At 41.6% G+C, this 20,113-nt stretch overlaps 2 protein-coding genes across 3 annotated transcripts; both read right to left on the bottom strand.

Annotated features, from left to right (window-relative positions):
• Positions 1 to 676: 676 nt before the first annotated feature.
• On the bottom strand, positions 677 to 9,637 carry fbxo30a (F-box protein 30a). 2 transcript variants are annotated; one of them, XM_048975386.1, is made up of 4 exons: positions 9,352 to 9,637; positions 8,084 to 8,135; positions 3,507 to 5,644; positions 677 to 3,207 (listed from the first exon to the last, which is right to left on the bottom strand). In XM_048975386.1, the coding sequence occupies exons 3-4, from the start codon at positions 5,634 to 5,636 to the stop codon at positions 3,004 to 3,006; spliced, it is 2,334 nt and encodes a 777-aa protein (XP_048831343.1). In that variant the 5' UTR covers positions 5,637 to 5,644; positions 8,084 to 8,135; positions 9,352 to 9,637; the 3' UTR covers positions 677 to 3,003. The 2 variants fall into 2 exon arrangements, with proteins under 2 accessions (XP_048831343.1, XP_048831342.1); XM_048975385.1 differs by lacking the exon at positions 8,084 to 8,135 and having other exon boundaries at positions 9,352 to 9,636.
• Positions 9,638 to 9,732: 95 nt separating this feature from the next.
• si:dkeyp-110a12.4 (pancreatic secretory granule membrane major glycoprotein GP2) lies at positions 9,733 to 20,048 on the bottom strand. Its single transcript, XM_048975707.1, has 9 exons — positions 19,883 to 20,048; positions 18,996 to 19,084; positions 18,797 to 18,901; positions 15,529 to 15,689; positions 14,760 to 14,895; positions 14,013 to 14,107; positions 11,611 to 11,779; positions 10,873 to 10,987; positions 9,733 to 10,757 (listed from the first exon to the last, which is right to left on the bottom strand). The coding sequence occupies exons 1-9, from the start codon at positions 19,977 to 19,979 to the stop codon at positions 10,582 to 10,584; spliced, it is 1,143 nt and encodes a 380-aa protein (XP_048831664.1). The 5' UTR covers positions 19,980 to 20,048; the 3' UTR covers positions 9,733 to 10,581.
• Between the last annotated feature and the right edge of the window lie 65 nt (positions 20,049 to 20,113).

A 20,113-nucleotide genomic window follows, 5' to 3' on the forward strand; every position in this document is an offset into this window, starting at 1 on the left:
GGTGACTTTCATTTACATTAATTAAAGAAAGACGAATTTCACCCACGCACAATATGCTTATACACATACATAATTGCGCTTAAACGCACACTCATACGAACATTTTATGAGATGGATATTGAAAATAGAGACTTTGATGTGTGAGGTTACTGTAGTACAGATGCGCAAACCGCACAACTGTTGCATTAAGAAGTCGCGTGGATCCTAACCATAAGTTTAAAGGGGGCAAAGGGAACGTATTTAACTATTAAAACTCACTTTTCACAGATTTAAATATTAATGAGAAAATACTGGAAAAAATAAGGCGCTAATTAGAGTAAGCGTGATATAATCGGAATAATCAAGAACAAATGGCAGGGATAACACTGAGCGCAGAAAAAACACAAACACCTATGTTTTACAGCCCACTGATTTTCCAAAAATCGGAAATAGCTCATTGTATGGCTCTTCTATGATCAGGAACCATGCAGTTCAGTTACCTTTACATATACAGTACAGGACGTTGCTTACAGACGAACTGAGTATAGTTTAGGCAAAACGACGCACATCACGTTTCCAGCTTTCGCTAGACTCAAGTAATACTTCAGGCTTTCCATTACGAAGGATAACACTTGCTGTCTGGTTTAATTAGACAATTTAAATGTTTGCGTAAGAGAAATGAGTATACTGCAGCATATTCCACGGGTTGGTAAGAAGATTTTATTTATAATCAAACATGTTATGCACTGTATGGCACATAAGACAATACGTCAGTCATCAATTAGGGAATCCCGGGGTTAAAATACTGCATGGATCCGCTCAATGCGCGCCTGTTCAAATAGTTGCCACAGAGTCAAACAAAATGTAAGTTACACCTACCACAACGATACCCCGTGATTGATGCTCTCTTACTGCTACAACTGCAGGGATACCTGCTATCAGAGAACTATCGTGTGATGATGACCAACAGCAACACACATTTATGATAATAAAAATTATAATAAGCAAACAAAATATTAGTGTTAATAGTGAAAAAATACAAATGATCAAGTTTAGCTATGTAGGAAAAGGCAAAAATAAAACTTATAAAGGCTATAAATACTGTGACAAACATTCTGTTGACTTCACAATACTGATTTTCAGCACTGAGGTCGGTAAGCAACATTTTTAGTTTATTATTAACTGCGATTAAGCTATGTTCTTAGTTCCGTCCTAACACATTATCTACTCGGCATAAAATATAGCCTTTCTATAACTGGGAAACGTAGTAAGTTTCCATAGCCAAAACATGACCTCAGTAACTGTAATTTCCGTTTGGAAAACAACTTCAATGACACTGAGATCACGGGAGCTACACAGCGTCAAGTCTGACATGCACTTTCTGCCTTGTAAACTGAAGCAAAATCACACATAAACGGTTATGGAAAGACAAAGCACACCAAGAAGAAAGTTTTGGTTATAAATTAAAACATTAATATGCACTCCTATCTTGCAAACAAATAATAAAAAAACACTTCACACACAAAACACTAGATAATACTTGGTGGGCATATGCCATCCGTTCTCGCAACCGTACCTGCTGTCTCTATACAGTTTCTTATCAAAATGAAAGCCAGCATACTTGTAAACATACATTTTGGATACAGAAAAAAAACTAAATTGTGAATAAAGGGAGGATAGGAAGGGAGGAAATGAATTTAATGGAGACACAGCTTGGTATGATCAATCCAATTTCCACTCGGCAATTCTAGAGAGCACACAACAGCAAGCTAAAAATATCGACCGTGAAAATAGAAAACGGGGAAAACGGGGAGAAAAATGCACTTTTAACATTCATTTAATTACAATTAAACTACAGTGATTGATTCAAGTTACACCCACTGTTCATGTGTCTTTTCTAATGACCCGTATTACAATCAGCCAGCATCGCTTTACCAGAAGGTCTGTAAGGCTGTTAGAGGTAATTAACTCCAAAATAAAAAGGACCCCCCTGTTCTGGATACTAGAAAATTATTCACATGCATTTAATTCTTCTCATCCTCTCATGCACAAAGTTAAAATCTTAAAAAAAAAAAAAATAGAAAAAAAACAATACCTTTTACAGTAAAAACTATTTCATCTGTATAAAAAACATTTGAGAGAGTAAAGTTATTCTGGCAACGTTGACAGATCTGCCAACATTTTATAATAAAAAATAGTCTGCAAATCCTGTAAACATAATCAATGCTACTGAGAATTAATAATAAAAAAATTGGTTTTGGGGTTAAGTGAAACACTGACTTTCCTCTCTGTAGAAAAAAAAACAAGCTGAATACTCAAGAGTAAAGTGCAAGGTGACACGTTGTAGTACTGTGTGTGTTTTTTACTTTTTAGTTACACAGACACAGATGTAGTGTCTGCATTTTAAAATGCATTAACCTATTTAAATTATATAAAAGGTTCTATCTTAATACAGTATAATCCTTACTTTTATCATGAAGAAAAACATTTTTCGTCAAAATGTCTTTTTACAATTATTCAGTTAGATTATACCCCATTTCCAGCATTTGAATCAACACCCTAAGAGGTACTTAAAGTAAATTGATTATATGCATAGTTTCCATTCATGAGAAAAGGAGAAATAGATTACTTAGTGTAAGTTTGGTCAGTAAATACATAGATCCTTGAGTTTCCTCCTAAAATGTACACAATTTCTCAAGTTTTTATTGCCAAAAAAGGGCACCCGTTATGAATCAAACCGTGCAAAGTTTTTATATAAATAAACCAATAACAACCTTGCAGTACATTCAACCAATAAAAACTCAGCATACAATTCGACCAATAGAAATTTATGTCCAGCAAGTTAAGTGTTACTTCGTTAAGGCTCTGCTTTTCAATTCTTATATCACAGTAATTGAATTTATAAAATAAAATACATTAACATAGAAAATGTATATTTACATAGTGATAAGTTCTTAATGTAAAAGTAACCTGCAGTAAACTGGTTGAGTATTGCGCTACGATTGAGATTTATGGAGATCCATTTCATAGTAGAGGCTTGAGGACAGAACGCAACGACCGGCCTTCCCTGGTGAGCTCTCTAGTGTAGCACATGCACGGTAGGGGGACGGCCTCCTCACGTCGCTCCACGGTGTTGAACTTGCACTCTTTCAGGTGGTCGGCCATGCTGGCGATGTTGGCGAACTTCCACTCGTCCACAGTGCCGAAGGCTGTGCTGAACTGCCACACCTGGGGTAGGGGGCGGGACAACCGAAGGCATCATTGATTGGTCAGAGCTCTGCACGTCATAACAGCTGAAGAGACCTGCAGACCATCTTATTTAAACTGTTTGCAGTTCATTCCAAAATTCCTCTTATAACTAGAGTATATACATAGCAAACTAGCGTATATAAATACTCAGATGACTTTTCTGAAATGTGACATGAAGAATTGCATCGAAGTAGCATCATTTCACAAAATCAGATTTTTATTAACAAGTGCCAAGGATTTTATTGAGATTTTGCAATATAAACCAGAAGGTCGCAAACCTTGTCCTTTATCTGCCATGACAATGACCCATTAGGCTGGAGTGTCTTCTCCCAAAGCAGCACGACCATCCCACGCACCAGCAGGAGGCTGGCACAGACATCCCTCATCAGGTGTGAAACTCTGGAGAACTGGCACAGGCTAAAGCCATCCAGGAAGGAGGCGATGTGCTGCAGAACCTCAAAGGGAAGGCTACTCAGACAGTCCCACTGAGACACAAATGCACACATCCTGTCTGAGAGGGGTCTGGCGGCCGGTGTAGGAACGCTGGGCTGAACCCCAAAGGACCTCAGGTGGCGGTCGTGGATGACCCGGAAACCCTGCACAGACGGGCAGAACCGCCTCTGGGAGTAGGTGCAGCCATAGCAGGCTAGGGGACAGCGATGCTCCATCCAGCCGTTGAGGCCTGCATGAATGTCCCCATGAACGTTTTTGAAGTGGGAGGAGAACTCGTCTCGGCGGAATAGCTGGCCGCACACGAAGGTAAACATGGAGCGCTGTTTGGTCTGGTAGCGAGCCACGCACTCGAGGACCAGGTCCAGCCGGAGAGTGTGGAAGGGGCTTGGGTTGGAGAGCTGTGGGTTGGCGTGGTCGCAGGCGGGAGCTGATGCTATATCGCCAACCATGGTCTTGGTCGCCAATATGGCGGAAGGGAAGGAGAAGGTCTGAGTGCCCAAGTCGATGCGGCAGCCGTCAACGAATCGGCTGTCTGAGATCCCTCGGCCTCCAGGGGAGTCTCCCAGGCAGAAGAGCAAGGCCGCGGTAATGACGTCAATTCCGTGGAGACCCATTGGGTCGTCGGTCACTTCCAGATCAGAGGTATCCACCGATTTGTCTTCCTTCTTCACACGGAAGGGGCAGGCGTCAGTGAAGAAAGCCCGACGACCGTTTAGCGTGCATATGCTCATGCCCCTGAGCACCTGCAGGTTATGCATCTTGCGCGCCAACCATCTGTCCTCAAAGACAACAGGTAGGTGCTGCAGAGCATCTCCATGCACCAGGTCAGGAAACTCAATTGGAAGTGGTAGCGCCAGTGGTAGCGCCAGTGCTGGAGGCTGAGAACCTGGCAGTTCCTGGGCTTCGAAAGATATGGAATGGTAAGGCACCTCCAGGTCATTTTCAGGCTGACCGATTTCGAAAGAGTCCATCTCAGGCTGTCTGAACTCAGCCGCATCAAAGTCCATCTCATCCCAACCCGGCTTGATCTGTTGACCCCATACAGGGTGGAAACCATTGCGCGGCAGTCTCCTGTCAAACTCCGTCATTCCATCCTCCTCCAACCTATCCTCTAAAACTTCTACAAATCCATTCTGTTCCATCCACTTGTTCCCATCACTCAAGACACCTACTGGAAATTCACAATCAGTTCCCCCTACTGCTCCAAGCTCACAATCAGACTCCGTGTCACATTCCTGCCTATCTGCATACTCCAGGTCCAAGTCTTCCTCTCTGCTTCCCTCGCTGCCTGCCTCAGTTCTCTCTGACTTTTTCTCTGTTATGTTTCCATTGACCAAGTCCAATTCCTTGGTTGTGTTACTGAGGATATCTAAAGCTGCCACTAGACTTCTGCTGGTTTCTACCGTAGCTTGATAGAGCTCACTGTAAGACTCCTCATCTACACCAACGATTCCATTAGCTATTTTAGCGTCTGGAAGTGCTGACACTACAGCTACCTCCTCACCCAAGGTGGCCCTTTTGTTGACATTCTTGGACGCCATGGATGCTACTTTGAGCGACTCCAACAGCATCCGCTGATCCTGCAGGGCCAAGGCCATGTCAAGCTGCTCCACCACGTCGATATCCTTGCTCAGGTTCTCATAGGACTTGCGGTCGGCGTAGCTGACAGGCCAGCGGTTCCACTCCATGGTGCAGCACACCACGCTCGCCGGGCACACTTTGAGGTGGGCGGCGATTTTGTGCCGGGGGACGGTGAAGGGGCACCCGAAGTCACTGTTCACACATGGCACTCTTTCACGTGGACAGAGCAGGCGGTGCTCGCCAGCTTTACACGAGTGGAAGACTGCGCCGCACACCAGGGAGCAACCGACCAGGTCGCAGGAGACCCCAGGCTCCGGCCTGACCATGCACCTCCGGTTTACGCAGTTAACGCAGTGCCTGTGCTCTTCCTCCATTTTAGGCTCTGTGAAAAAAATCAAGAGGATAAATCTGAGAGAAAAGTCCGGAAGAAAGACCCTGTTCTTTTATTTACTGTACTACCCCTCCATCTATCCGCGGGGGGTCCGGAGCCTATCCTGGAAGCAATGGGCACGAGGCAGGGAACAACCCTGGATGGGGCGCCAGCCCATCGCAGGTCACACTCACACAACATTCACTCACACATGCACACCTACGGGTAATTTAGCAATTCCAATTAACCTCAGTATGTTTTTGGACTGTGGGGGGAAACCGGAGTACCCAGAGGAAACCCCACAACAACATGGGGAGAACATGCAAACTCCACACACATGTGACCCAGGCGGAGACTCGAACCCGGGTCCCAGAGGTGTGAGGCAACAGTGCTAACCACTGCACCACCATGCCGCCCCCTATTGACTGTACTTGGTGTGTTGGGAAAACACAGCTTGGCTTCCTGTCTTTCAGACGTGTGATATGTTGACAAATTTTTAAGCATCATCGCCAGACATGCTTCAGATTGCAGAGACGAACGCGAGGTGCAGAATTCGCAAAGTGGCACCGAGTAAACAGCATAACGGCTTCATTAAGAAATATGTCCTCTTCTTAAATATGTTACCTTTTTTTAGACATTGGACGTTTTGCAACTTGGGGCTTATGAACCCGGCAAGAAGATTAAGTATCTCCATAACAGCCACTATCAAATGTCACCTAGTATGACCAGTTTATTGGCTACCCATTTATAAAATATACACCCCATGATATTATGCAATACTGTTTTGCACTAACACACATGTGTTTCTGACTTGGAATTGGGGCAGTTCTATGCCATGTAAAGTTGCTTATTTCATCCAATTAAAAGGTTTTAAATAACAGCTCTGTGTGGTCACTGAAGAAAAGGACTTATCAAAATCATTAAACATGTTCAAAACACATATTAACTTTCATTAAACCCTAAGAATCGCATATTACAACACATGATATTTGTTTGCCAATCATGTTTTTGTTAAACTCTTTAAGCAAGTCAATGAAATCATACCTTTCAATCTTTCTCTGAAATGAAAAATAACGTTCAATGTTTGCCTAAATTCTAATATTGGGTAGATTTCGATCCAACTGAATGTTCTGTCAGTGTGACAGAGGACATCATGTGACAGTGGCAAGGGACAGACAAGGTTAGTACGCTTTGCGCTGCATATATAGCCAAACGTGTGACGCCTTCAACAAATCACTTCTCTTATGATACAATGTGATATATTCATGTCTACCGCCAGTTCAGGAAATGCAACAAAAGGCAAACAGCCCTTTCCAAACCCCCCACACCACCCATAAAATCTTATTACACGCCATCATTTAATAAATAAATAAATAATAAAACTTAAATTAAGGAAAAAAATACACAAAAACTTTGTCCACATTTAAAGCAGAGGACAAACAACACTTTCACTCGAATGCAGGTAGATATTTACCAGTTGCCCTTACTGCATCACACGAAGCCTGTATTATAAACACATCTCAGGCTGAAGTTTACATTCTGATCCACGCGCCTAACAAAGGCATCTGAGTCATATACTTTCCACATAGTTTCTTCTTGGCCCTGAAGAGGAGGCCTGCATACTACAGGAGGTGTATTTTACTCCTCTGCTGTAGGCCTGTGTATCTGTTCTGAACTATAGCTCTGGATTAACTGGTCCTATTATTAGTTATTTACCTTAAGTATTTATAGCTTTACATTCTCCTCAGCAGCGACATCTGAGAAACGCACCATTTTCACAATACCTACCACCTACAGTATTTGTTGAACGCACACCAACATAAAACAATGATTTTAAAAAGGCAATTATTTACTACGCATCTATGGCTACAAAAAAATTATATTACTAAATGTACAACTAGCAAAGGCGGACGATCACTCCTAACAACGCAAAGGCCTTCATCAAGACATCCTTGGTAGTTACTTGTTTCGAAACAAATCCAGTAGAGGTCTATTTTTAGCATGGCGGGGGCTGTTTAGAAACCTCTTGTTATTCTCTGAGAGGTCACCCACAGGTTTGGAGGCTTCTAAACTGCACCGACTGACACTTGACAGACGCTCCACCAGTAAGACAAAGTCATAAACACAATTTAAAGGCACAGTACACAGACTCCCTCTCGTCTTTAAAGACTCTTTAAAATATCTAGAAAATCAACTTATTTAATGTCGAGAAATATTAACAATGCATTAATTACAGAGGGCTCATTAAAGTAACCTTTGCGTCTAATACAATGTTGCTAAAATTCACATTGCCGCAACTATCATCATAGTAACTTTACCTTTTAGATTAAAATGCGTTTTGCAATGTACTGGTCATTTAAAGAAGCGTCTGGATATGTAAAGGGACAAAGCTCATTCCAACATTAAAGTAGCTTAGTCCGGTGTTGGCTTGTGCCAGCAGACTTGGTTTACCTTGGCAGGTACGTCAGTGGCATGATGATGAGCGGATGCTGGTTACCTAAAACTACAACAAATAGTCAAATTATAATTCTGCATTTAAATGCCAAATCCCTACCGTTAGTCGTTCCTTGATTTCTGCTTTCTTCTAATACACGGGATAATTTTCCCTGCCCCTGTAGGCCAATGTTTATCCGTAGCAACTTCATTAAATACGAAATTCAAGTTCCGATAATTACTGAATTGTGTTTCATGTAAACACACTGAATTGCATATAAAATACATATCTGGGTTTGTTACACTGTTTTCGTATAAACATAAAAGTTTTTTTTTTTTTTTAAAGTTTAGGAGCAACACATTGCAGTTTACGCATGTGTGTGTTTTAATCACTGTCTTGGGGGAAAAAAAGGAGAAAGGAAGCCTTGGCAGATATTAGAGAAAATCGCCCCAGGGTAACTCAATATGTATTCTATGCTGAAACTAATGTTTTGCACAGCATGTCGACGTCAGATAATGAGTTTGCGGGCAAAATGTGCCTGTGCATTCAAGGAAATCGTCTCTTGGAAATCAGACCTGCTCCAGGCTCTAATTGACAGGGACAGAGATAGCAGGGGGAAGCCCGTCCTGATGCAACTATTGCATGCTGTGCAGACACCGCCCTGGCTGCGGGTGACCAACTACACACACAGACACACATACACACACACAAAAACACTGATTTCAGGTTTTGTAAACTTTGATACAAAAGGTAAAACGAGCAGCACTAAAACATACTTTTTCTTATATTTTTAAGGGAAGCTAGCAGACGTAACAAAAGGCCGGATTCATGCCAGGATGGATAACTGGCGAACTGGCAACCTTAGGGTTTTGTTAAAACCGGAAAGTGTGCAGCACACAGCCGGCGATTTTGCTTGTAAATGCTAAGTGTGCGGTGCGATGGTGACTTGCAAATCCACTGAATATTTAGCAATGAACAAAGTTTCCAGACGTGCTCCGCGGACTGGGCATTTCCCGGCCGGGATCCGCATAACAAACTCCGGCCTTCCTCGACAAGGCATGAAGGCAGCCCGAAATACGGATCGCACGTCTGCAATTCTCCAGAAACGGTAATACGTAATGAATACAGAGATCCTGTGCTTATAGTCTGCCGGTTAGTCAGCCAGACCAATTTCTTACGCTGTCAGTAAAGTTAGGACTCTTCTTATCCTGGTACAGTATGGAAACTAACAAACTAATCTCCGACCCCATACATGCGAACAAAATCAAACTCGAAACTCACTTACCGAGTCAATACGATCAACCAGATCTTTGCTGTAACTCCACTGTTATTTGCTATTATTATTACTACATATACTTATCAGTTATATGCTACTTTATTTTGTTTCAAAGCTAGCACTTTCGCCGATCTATACTTAGTGCGTGTTGTTCACTGTCTGGGACGCCAGTGTGTGCCGTCATTACGCACAGGGTTACCAGACTGATCTCCAGATTGAGAAACAAAGCAGCATTTATTCATTCATTTTCATTCTTTGTATAAAAAAGCCACCTACAATTACATTAATTGTCTATACACTGCATATAATAATAATAATCATAATACGATGATGATGATGATGATAATAATAATAACAAAAATAATAATAAAGTTCATTTCTGTTCATTCGTTCTGTACCTTAATATAAGTGGTGTATTCAGTTCCCCAGATACTGCGGAACTCCAACTTTTAATGTATCTTCGAAAGTTTGTCCTTGGAGACATCTCATTTTAATTTCCCACATGATTAATAAATGCAGACAAGCGGCTTGGTACATCGACAGTTCAATGGGGACATTTTCTACATTAAGGAACATTATGTTCTGATTCGTCATTACATTAAGCGTTAATGTGCTTTTGTATTTTCATATTTGCTCTCTTGATACTAGCAATATTTTTCGGTGAATGTAACAACATATTTGTATGCGAGATGTATACAGTACATTCCTTCAAAATATGGCAATTTTCGTATCTTTTAAATTAAACGAAACGTCCATAATGTGAATTTTGGACTCAAGCGTAAATCTGGTGACAGAAATATTTTTATTACATAATGACATTCTTGAAACACAAAATTTAAACCTGATGAACCTTATGGCTAGTCCCTTACACCTTTATTTAAATTTTTCATTCCATTATTTATTTATTTATTTATTTATTTTTTGTGAAATCTAAAATAAAACATACTTTGTCCGGTGACATCTGATCTATAAAATATATATTGATTTCAAAACAATATTTGAAGGGAAAAAAAATGAAACACCTGAAAAGCAAAAGAAAACCAGGCAACATACATTTACATTCTACTCCAGTTTTAATCCTAAACATCATCCCAGCCTTGTTCGTGGTGTTAATTAGTCTGATTAATATAATCCACTGTACAGAAATGTGCAAGGGCAACAAGGGTCATAATCTGGAAGTTTTGTTTGGTGTAGAGGAAATGTGTGACTCTGTAGGAGCTCGTGTGGACCAGGTAAACATCAGGAAGCCACCTCGGATAGGTGATGGACGTTAGACAAGGTAAGCTGTGCTTCCTGGGTGGGATAGGACCACCTGGTCCGGAGCCAAAGCTTCCCGAAGACTGCCGTGATGAGGAGCAGGATGAACAGCAAACCCCCGAGGACAAAGGTCTCCACAGGGGGCAGGCCACCAGCATCTGTGGTACAGAGGAGAATAGAGACCGGGATTGTCCGGCCCATTGTATTAGCCTGCATGGTGATTATGAGGACAAGTCGTCATTTAGATCCTTTCTGCTTAATAAAGGCACTTACTGAAGCTTGCCTTGTTCCTGTTGTCCATCAGCCTTCTGATTGGTCCGTAAGACACCGTGTGAGACATTGTGAGGTCTCTCCTTGCCCGGGCCATCGCACCTTCCCCAGAACAGTTCTGTTGAAATCAAAATTTGGGGTTGCATGTTTTTTTTTAAGTGTACACATCAAGATTTTAATCTATTCAATTTTTAATTAATTAATCTTGATTAAAATACATATCTTTCTAGAGGTGGTAAACTTAATCTCCATTTATGACGAATATCTCTTTAAAAACCTTCCTACTTTAATTACTCATTATCATGTTCACTGACAGAAATTTTGAAATCGTGCATTTTTTTTTTTGAGTAACACAGCTTGCATTTGCTCTAGGTTATCATCTGGGAAACAAACAAAACATGATAAATTAGCCCTGATCCTAATCCAACCCATTCAGTTTTTGAATGGCGCAGTTAATTTGCCTAATTAGCTCTGCCAAGCCTGATTAAATGAGATTTCAGCTGCTACAAAAGCCAGAACTTTGACACCGGCCTTCCAGGAACAAGCTTTAAAGGAACAAGCTTCCAGGAACCAGCTTTGAGCAGCAAGCCACACCCCCGGTAACAAGTAACTGCAGCCATGGTAACAATGTCATATGCTGCTCCTCTTTCAAATAAACTTCAAAGCTGTATTGAATAAGAGCAGAAATAAAACAGGAGAAATACAGGCTCTCCATCCTGTTAGGCTTCGTCGATCACTCACGGGCTGGCAGGCTCCGGCTGTGTTGTGGCAGATCTGCACGTTGCAGTGCAGGAAGACGTCCTTGTACGTGTTGCCCACAAACTTGAACATCTGGATGTGGAAGAGGGCCTCTGGCCCTCGACCGTTCCTCAGGACTGTCAGAGTCTGCTCGTTTGCAATCACGGGGCAGCTGGGAAATGGAGTGGCGGACAGTGCTTTCATCCCCTGTTATCCCTGTTTTTTTGTTCTTTTTTGTTCCTCCTGCTCTGATCCTTGTGAACTTGGAGACCATCTATCAATTTTACTGCACTGGGGTGCTTCACATAAAGTACAGATATTTTATGGGTTCCACTGAAATAAAAGTAGCTGATTATGAGAAAGATCTCGGTATGTATGTTGATGCTTCCATGTCCCACTCTCGCCAGTGTGGGGAAGCAATAAAAAAAGCCAATAGGATGTTGGGTTACATCTCTAGGTGTGTGGAGTTTAAGTCAAAGGAAGTCATCCTACGATTATATAATTCCTTGGTAAGACCCCACCTAGAATGTTGTGTGCAAGTTTGGTCACCATACCTTAAGAAGGACATTGCTGCCTTGGAAAGGGTGCAACATAGGGCTACAAGAATGATTCCTGCTCTTAGAGGAATGTCTTATGAGGAGAGGTTAGCTGAGCTAACCTCTGGATGCTGTTCAGCCAAATGGCTACTTTAATATTAGTTTAAATACTCGAACTCATGGCCATAAGTGGAAATTAGAGGGAGAACATTTTAAAATGAATTTGAGGAAGCACTTCTTTACACAGCATGTAGTTAGAGTATAGAATAGTCTTCCTGCTAGTGTAGTGCAAGCTAAAACCCTGGGTTCCTTTAAATCAGAGCTAGATAGGATTTTAACAACTCTGAGCTATTAGTTAAGTTCTCCACAAACGAGTTGATGGGCCGAATGGCCTCCTCTCGTTTGTAAATTTCCTATGTTCTTACATAAACACAGATGAACATTTTCCAGGGGGTCTGTTCCTCCCGCTATGACATCAACAGGCCCTTAATTATGATTTTTCTTATAGACACATGCTTCATTATCATATAATTAACTGAAAAACAGTTTGATAAACACCTGAGATCACTGTTAATGTACCACTCGTTTTTACAGAAAAATATCACTTATTTATCCATTACGGATTTTTTTTCTGTAATGGACTCATTAGGAACTAATTATTAAAATTAAAATAATAATTAAAATATCAGTAGGGTGACTCATATTTCAAACCCGTAACGGGTGAAGGTATTCTAGACACTGTAAACACAGCCTGCTGCTCTTCACAGCTACATGGTTGCTAACGGAAATAAATACTTGTGTGTATCTAAGGCGGGCACAGCTGTGGACGTGCAGCGTAAACGGCTCTGGACTCGGCGTCAGCTGACAGGGCTGTTTTGCTATCGATTCTCTCCGCGGCTCCGCACTTGACGTTTCCATTCTTCCGGCATCATTTTACCCGTCTGAATTTTGACGTACTGCTGTGAGCATGCGGTGTGCGGTCATGTGACAAAACAAAGTCTTGCTTAGTGAATGTGGCACTTGGCAAGGAGCCAGGAAGCGTGGGAGGACAGACTTGCTTAACCTAAATTTTAAAACTGAGGCGCTTCTGTGCGTTGATTTTATACTCAAATGATGAATAAACTCCAGGCCTGTTTAGTTGGTACAGACTACTACTCATAAAAATATGACACTTCATTTATATTATGTATTCAATTCAATGCAACAACATTGTTATTTAATTAACAACAATAAAATTCTTTTTTTTCAGATATTGTTTATGAATAGCTTGGTGGCTCTGTGAAGGTGCTGTTGACACCACCAGGGTTTGGTGTTCGAATCCCACCTCTGTTGCATCTGCATGATCTCTTTATTGTTGTTGCATAGGTTTCCTCTGGGTGTTCCAGCTCCTTCCCGCACACCATAAAGCATAAACTAACTGGCATACATCCCAGCCTTGTGCCCTATGCTGTCTGGGATAGACTCCAGTCCCCCTTGCTCAGCTACAGTGTTTACAACAACTCAAACCACACACTTGCCCCCTGTTGGCCACAAATAGTCACTGCACTGAAGGGGTGACTTTTTGAGTGGGGCCCCACACACAATAAATCCCCCCCTGCACTCAGTGACCCTGACGTGGATGAGTGGTGGGAGATGGATTTATAGAATCATTGATTACGCAAAAGAATGTCACCTGCACCTATAATATATCAGAAAGATCAAAAGATCCATTTGGTAGCCATTAATCGTAAACCAGGGTGCAGTCATAATAATTATAGCTTTTAGTAAGTTCTGGATTTTTAAGTGAGAAGAAGGGATTCAAGGGTGAAATAAATGCAGAGGAGCATTGATGTAGACTGCTCAGATCATCAAGGTAGACTCATGACAGACCTATCCCTGATGAAGATGTACTCCACGTCGCTGGATGGATCGTTGGTCGGAGTAGCCCAGCATCTCTCTAACCTCAGCGTGAGATGAGCAGGTATCTGAAAGACAAACGTTTCTGTGTCGGTCACAAATCCCCGAGGCAAGACTGCTGACATGCATCGAACAGCACATCAATCATATTGATTTAGTGAAGGGTGAGCTTGTGCGAAAAATACACATTGCAGAAGATGTTGTTGGGTAAGGGGGTGGACTTGAATGTTAGAAACACATGATCCCCAGCCAGCCTGCTAGATGGCACCCTCAGCCACTGAGCTTATCACCAACTACCCAGCGGGTTAGAGGTTCAGCAATTTCAATCCCATCCTCGGCAGAGTAGCAACATCTCTGTTGTGTCCTTCAACAAAGCCCTTTACCCCCAAGGAATGACCCAGAAGAGCAGAATAAAAGGCTGTTCCTGAGCTTGGCCCCCAATGTTCACTTTTAACTGTATATTTGTGTGTGTGTCTCAACATGATGGGCTTATGCAGATATGCAGAAACTCCAGTGTACCTGTACTTGCGGAAATGGCGAGCATCATTTCACTTATTTTCATAACCACGCGTTTAATGTCGAACTCCCTTCCACCAGACCCATCTCCCATTGCTGCCCAGGATATGATCTTGGTGCTGGGCTGGGGGGGGGGGAGGTCCAGCAGAACATGGCAGGTTTTCAGAACGACCAAGAACCCGACCCGAGCTGCCTCTAGCTTACCATGAAGACCTTTACGTATATGATGTCCTCCAGTGTCAGGAAAGGAACGGTGGTCCACTTGTCCTCGAAGTTCTCATCTTTGTACAGCATCAGGGCCACAGAAAAGTTTCCATCCTCTGTGCTCAGAGTGATTGTCCTGAAGAGTCAGGCGTTACATGACACTATCAGAGGAACAAACACTTTGGGTGTTTCTCAACATGCATAGTTGACCGCACTTGTGTTCTCATGTACCCATTTTACATTGTCTTCTATTGCAGATGTTCCAATACTCAATGTTCCTGTTCCAATACTCAATAACAGTTATACAGAGGACAGTAAAAGTCCCCAGATGTTGTTCTTGTCCTGCTCCAGATATCAAAGATGCATCGGTTGCATCCTCACCAAATGAGACAAATCCCATCATTCATTGCGCCCCAAGTTCATTCTAGGGAGGCAAGTTAGCAAGACCAGTATTGCCAAGACCACAAGTACGATCTTTGCGTTCTTCTTAATGAGAAACACTCTCCGATACTACTGACAACTTCAAAGCCTTCAGTCTTGTCATATATCTGCTTAATTTTTATTCATAACTATTTGATTAACAGCTAATTGGCTAAATCTGAGCCTGGGCTATCGTTATGTATTAGGCTATCGTTACGTATTAGGCTATCGTTATGTATTAGGCTATCGTTACGTATTAGGCTATCGTTATGTATTAGGCTATCGTTACGTATTAGGCTATCGTTACATACTGTAACATCGGAGCTGTGTAATGAACAGTCTGGCTCACCTGATATCCACTTTCACCATGTTTTCCCCATTGGGCTGCTGGACCACGTAATTTATGGGATAGCGGCAGCCAAAGGTGATGTTGACGTAGCTTCTCGTGATGATATCAGAGTCGTTATTGCGGATGGTGTTAATAAACATGATGTGCGTGTTGTCTGAAGCCTAAGAAAAAAAAACTCATTTCAGTTTTCATATCTGCATCCAGCAGACAGGACAGTAATTGAGGTAAATGCTAAACTTTAGACCAAGCCTAGACAAAAGCTGGTATGAATTCCATATCCGGCCCACAGAGATATTTTTATGGTGCAAAAAATAACGATAATAATAAATAAAGTCTATAGCTTTTATGTTCCATGAAATTAATCCTTGAAAAAAGGGGCCCCTGTAGCAGCCAATAATGTAAAAACTGCCAATAACATAATAATTACCAATAACATAGTAATTTTTAGCACATTAATGGTAGTTGTTACATTATTGGCTGCTATATAATAACCAGCCAACAATGCAATAACTTATTACATTATCCACAAACAGTTATTACGTTTTTGATTCAGAATGTGTATTACATTACTGGTAATTATTACACTACTAACTTACATTAAGGATGGAAAAATGATAACTTTATTGTCAGTTATTACATTATTGGCCGCTACAGAAACCCTGCTGACATGGTGAAGCTTGGCACTGACCCTCCATAGTCCATAACCGCCTGGGCCTGCTCTAGACAGATCTAAGACACACCATCCAGCCTGGGAGAAGCTTTAATGTGATTTACGCTCTTGCCCAATACAAATCTGCTATTTTATTCCTGGTATTTAAGAACAATTCATCCACGTGAGATCTGCAGCAAAAACCCAGGGAACAAAAGTGTTAAACCAGCATCGAATCCGGGTCCACTTGGGGCAGAAGGTCTTCTGGCTGCTGGGAAGGATATATTACCCTCAGCTGGCAAGACATATTTTATTGCACCCCCCTGCCCCACCCCCCAAGTGAATATACAAACATCCAAAGTGTGCAGTGAGGTAGCTACACAAACTGCTACATTAAGTCAGCGAAGGAGGATTCAGGAAATTATAATCATGCTGTTTATAAGCTCACAGGCTCTATAAAGGGTGAGGTTATTTAATTGGTTGCTGTCTTAAAGGAAGAAAAATACATTTAACTGTTAACTTTATAATATTTATTAATTTAGAGCTGTACGTAATCTCTAACAGTTGAATTAAAAATTTAGTCCGATGGAGGTTAGCTGAAGAGTTTGGACATGCATTAATACAAGTTTCCTCCCACAGTTTAGTGTGTGTGTGTGTGTGTGTTATATATTACATTGTGCGGATATGTGATATGAACCTGTTGATATAAACCTATTTCACAAGGGGTAACTCAATTTTACAAAAACCTGTGACTGCAATCAAAAACTAAAAATGCCAAAGGTGTTAGGTTATTTACAGTATGGTTATGGTTGGGTAGGGTTGTCATAGCTGGGATTAGGGTTTTTCCCATAGAAATATATGGATGGTCCCCAGAAATGTGAATGCAAATTTGTGTGTGTGTGTGTGTGTGTGTGTGTGTGTGCATACTGGCATCCCATCCATGGTGTTCCACTACCTCATGCCCTGTTTTCTGGGATAAGCTCCAAGGTTATTGAAGTCCTGCACTGGATAAGTGATTACGGAAAATGGATGGATGGATGGACAGATGTTCCTCACCCATTACTTGAACAACTTGTGCCTAAGACATTACTTGAATGACTTGATTATTGACTCCCCCTCTGCAGTTCTGCCAGACGTCACTAGTGTATCAAATTACACAATTATTATGTCTTACTGGAACAGTGGGATATATAGACAGTTACACCTTCTCCATTAATACATGGTTTTACTTTTTCCCCTCTCAGCAAAATCAATTTTGTCCCGCAAAGAAGAGAAAATGGACTGAGGCCACAATTAAATGTAGCTGGAGCAAAATATTTATGATGGATCTTTCCAATATATTTTTATTGCCGCAAAATCCCCAAAGCAGCCTTTTCTAAATTGCATCTATGCTTCAGAAACACAGGCACACAGTACTGAGATATAACATTACAAGACAAGTAAACTCCAGCTTCTGAAAGCAAAGTAGATCTTTCTGTTTATTAGTACACATTTTGGTAAATGTACAACAAGGAATCTGATATGAGGATTCATTACACAGTGATTTAGAGCTGAACATCCAGGGAAAATGGTAAGAATTCTTTCACCACACTCCTCGTCAAAATAAAAGACTGACATCTTTAGCAAACAAAACACAAAGATTAATAGGAGAGCTAAGAGCAACAGTGGAAGGGATGCTTGAAGATGTGGTTTTTCTTTCTCGCAACCTTTATTTCAAACTGAGATCATTTTCTTTCTTTCCGGTTATGTGAAAAACCTTGTAAAGACTAGATGGGAGCTAGATTTTGTCTGGCACAAAGCAACTTTAATTTTCTTTTTTGCTGGATTTACGAGAAATGCCCTATGCATTCTAAGCAACAGTTTCAATGATGGCTTCAAGTAGAGATTTATACCTTGGCTGGAGCCTGCAGTCTAAGGGGGGGGGGGTCACTGTGTGAGCTGGAATTGAAATAAAAGGGGACTACAAAGTGGGACACCCAAGAACGGCTACCCCTATTGAGTACCCCTGAATCACAGCTATAATTTCCATATAAATCCAGCTAATTTAGTGCTGTGAGCCATCTAGCGCCCCCCTCCCCCCACTTCACTGCTTTGAAAGGAGTGAAAGCGGAGACCTGGACGCTCTTATTTATGGTTGGTGAAAAATATGCTCTTTGTCATCAACCTGAAAAACATGGTGTTCCTCATGGAGAAACAGCTCTTATGGTGGGGTGGGGGGATGGAGGGTCACATGACCTCATCTGCATTTCATGAACAGGGAATCTAGAACAAGTGGGTACGCATATCATGAGAAGAAACCCCCCCCCCAGCCAAGTTAATTAGCGGCATAAAAAGGTCGAGTGCATATCTGATTGTGGGGGGGGGGGCATGTTTTTTTCCTATCCTCAGTGCCACAGGTGTATTTTTTCCAGTAATATCTCTGTATTTTGATTGAGAAAGACAGTTTATTTCATCAAAACATGGGAAACATGCGGCGAACTCTGCTCTCAATTTTATGCTTCATAATTCTTCTTTCGGAACCGGCGCAAGGTACAAAAATGAGATCCGCTAATCAGGAATCGATCCACTTTTACTAGTAATTTTCATGGTACATCTCTGTGCATATAGACCTGGCCTTACCGTTATGGTGCCGCAATCCGACAGGTTCGTCTTGACTCTGAACACGTAGTTGCCGTCGATCTCGACGCCGCGGCACTCTGGGTCGTTCAGGTGCAGATCCCAGACCTGCGTGACGTCGGTACACATGTCAGGAAGCTGGGAAGTACGGGATCCCAGGTCAGACCAGACAACATTCAGAGCAGTAATAGGAATAACTCACAGAAACAGGAGGCACTTTGGTGAGGAAGAAGACGCCAGGTATGATAAGTTCCATCTGGTCATTCGCACAAGTTACCGTCTCATTCAGCCCTAGAGGAAAAGAGTACATATTTTGGTAAGATTTATTTTCCGTTTAAAGACAAATGACACATAAATAACACAATAATTTAAAAAGGAAATTAAAAAGGAAATTAGGAAAACACAATTTTATATTTCTAGGCTTGACTATATATGTATTTTAATGACTATATTAAATTTATAGCTTCCATCATACATTTTTATCTATATTTTAATCCTAAACATACATTCTAAGTATTTTTTTTTTTTTTTAACAATTAGGGTTTTTTGTTAAAACTTCAATACAATCAAAAAAATCCAATCAAAAAAAAAAACCTTAATTGTTAAAAAAAAATGTTTTAAGTTTGTTATAATTAATAAAGCAATAAATTGTTTTAATCCTTAATTTTATTATAATGATGTTGGCTATGAAGCACCGACTTCTCACTGGAGAAAAGACACTTCACTGGCAGAAACCTGACTTCTCACTGGAGAAAACACACTTCACTGGCAGGAACCTGACTTCTCGCTGACCCTACAGCTCTCAGTATCTGGAGCAACTTGCCATTATTCAAATTTTATTGCCAATTCCCGGGGACTGCCTAGAAACAAGTCGGGTCAAACGTCTTAATTTCCGAGCAGGAGTCCAGCCTCGAGAGTACAGCGGGAGAGATGTTTGCATCGGTTTTGAATATAAACAAAATTCCAAAGAAAAACAAATATCGTACATGCTGCGAAGGTGCATGCAACGTTTGAAGCCATCAGAAAATACCAGTCACAATAACGGCACGTAAAAATACAACGTGGAGCACGACCAGGGCAGACACTTACCATCTTCGGGCTCTTGGTAGACCGAGGACTCTGCAGCTGCCACGATGAGCAGACACCACACGGTGAGAGAGAAGGCAGGTACTCCCTTCGAAGACATCCCTTTGGAGGTTTCGGGAGACAGATCTCCGTCACCCTGTCCCTTCCCGACTTGACGAATCTTCGCGCCGAAGTGGCCGTCAACGCTGCCCCCCCCCGCCCCACCCGTCCCTGGCAACGACTCACAGAGAACAG

This window comes from Brienomyrus brachyistius, chromosome 14, assembly GCF_023856365.1.
Source record: "Brienomyrus brachyistius isolate T26 chromosome 14, BBRACH_0.4, whole genome shotgun sequence".
Taxonomy (NCBI): domain Eukaryota; kingdom Metazoa; phylum Chordata; class Actinopteri; order Osteoglossiformes; family Mormyridae; genus Brienomyrus; species Brienomyrus brachyistius.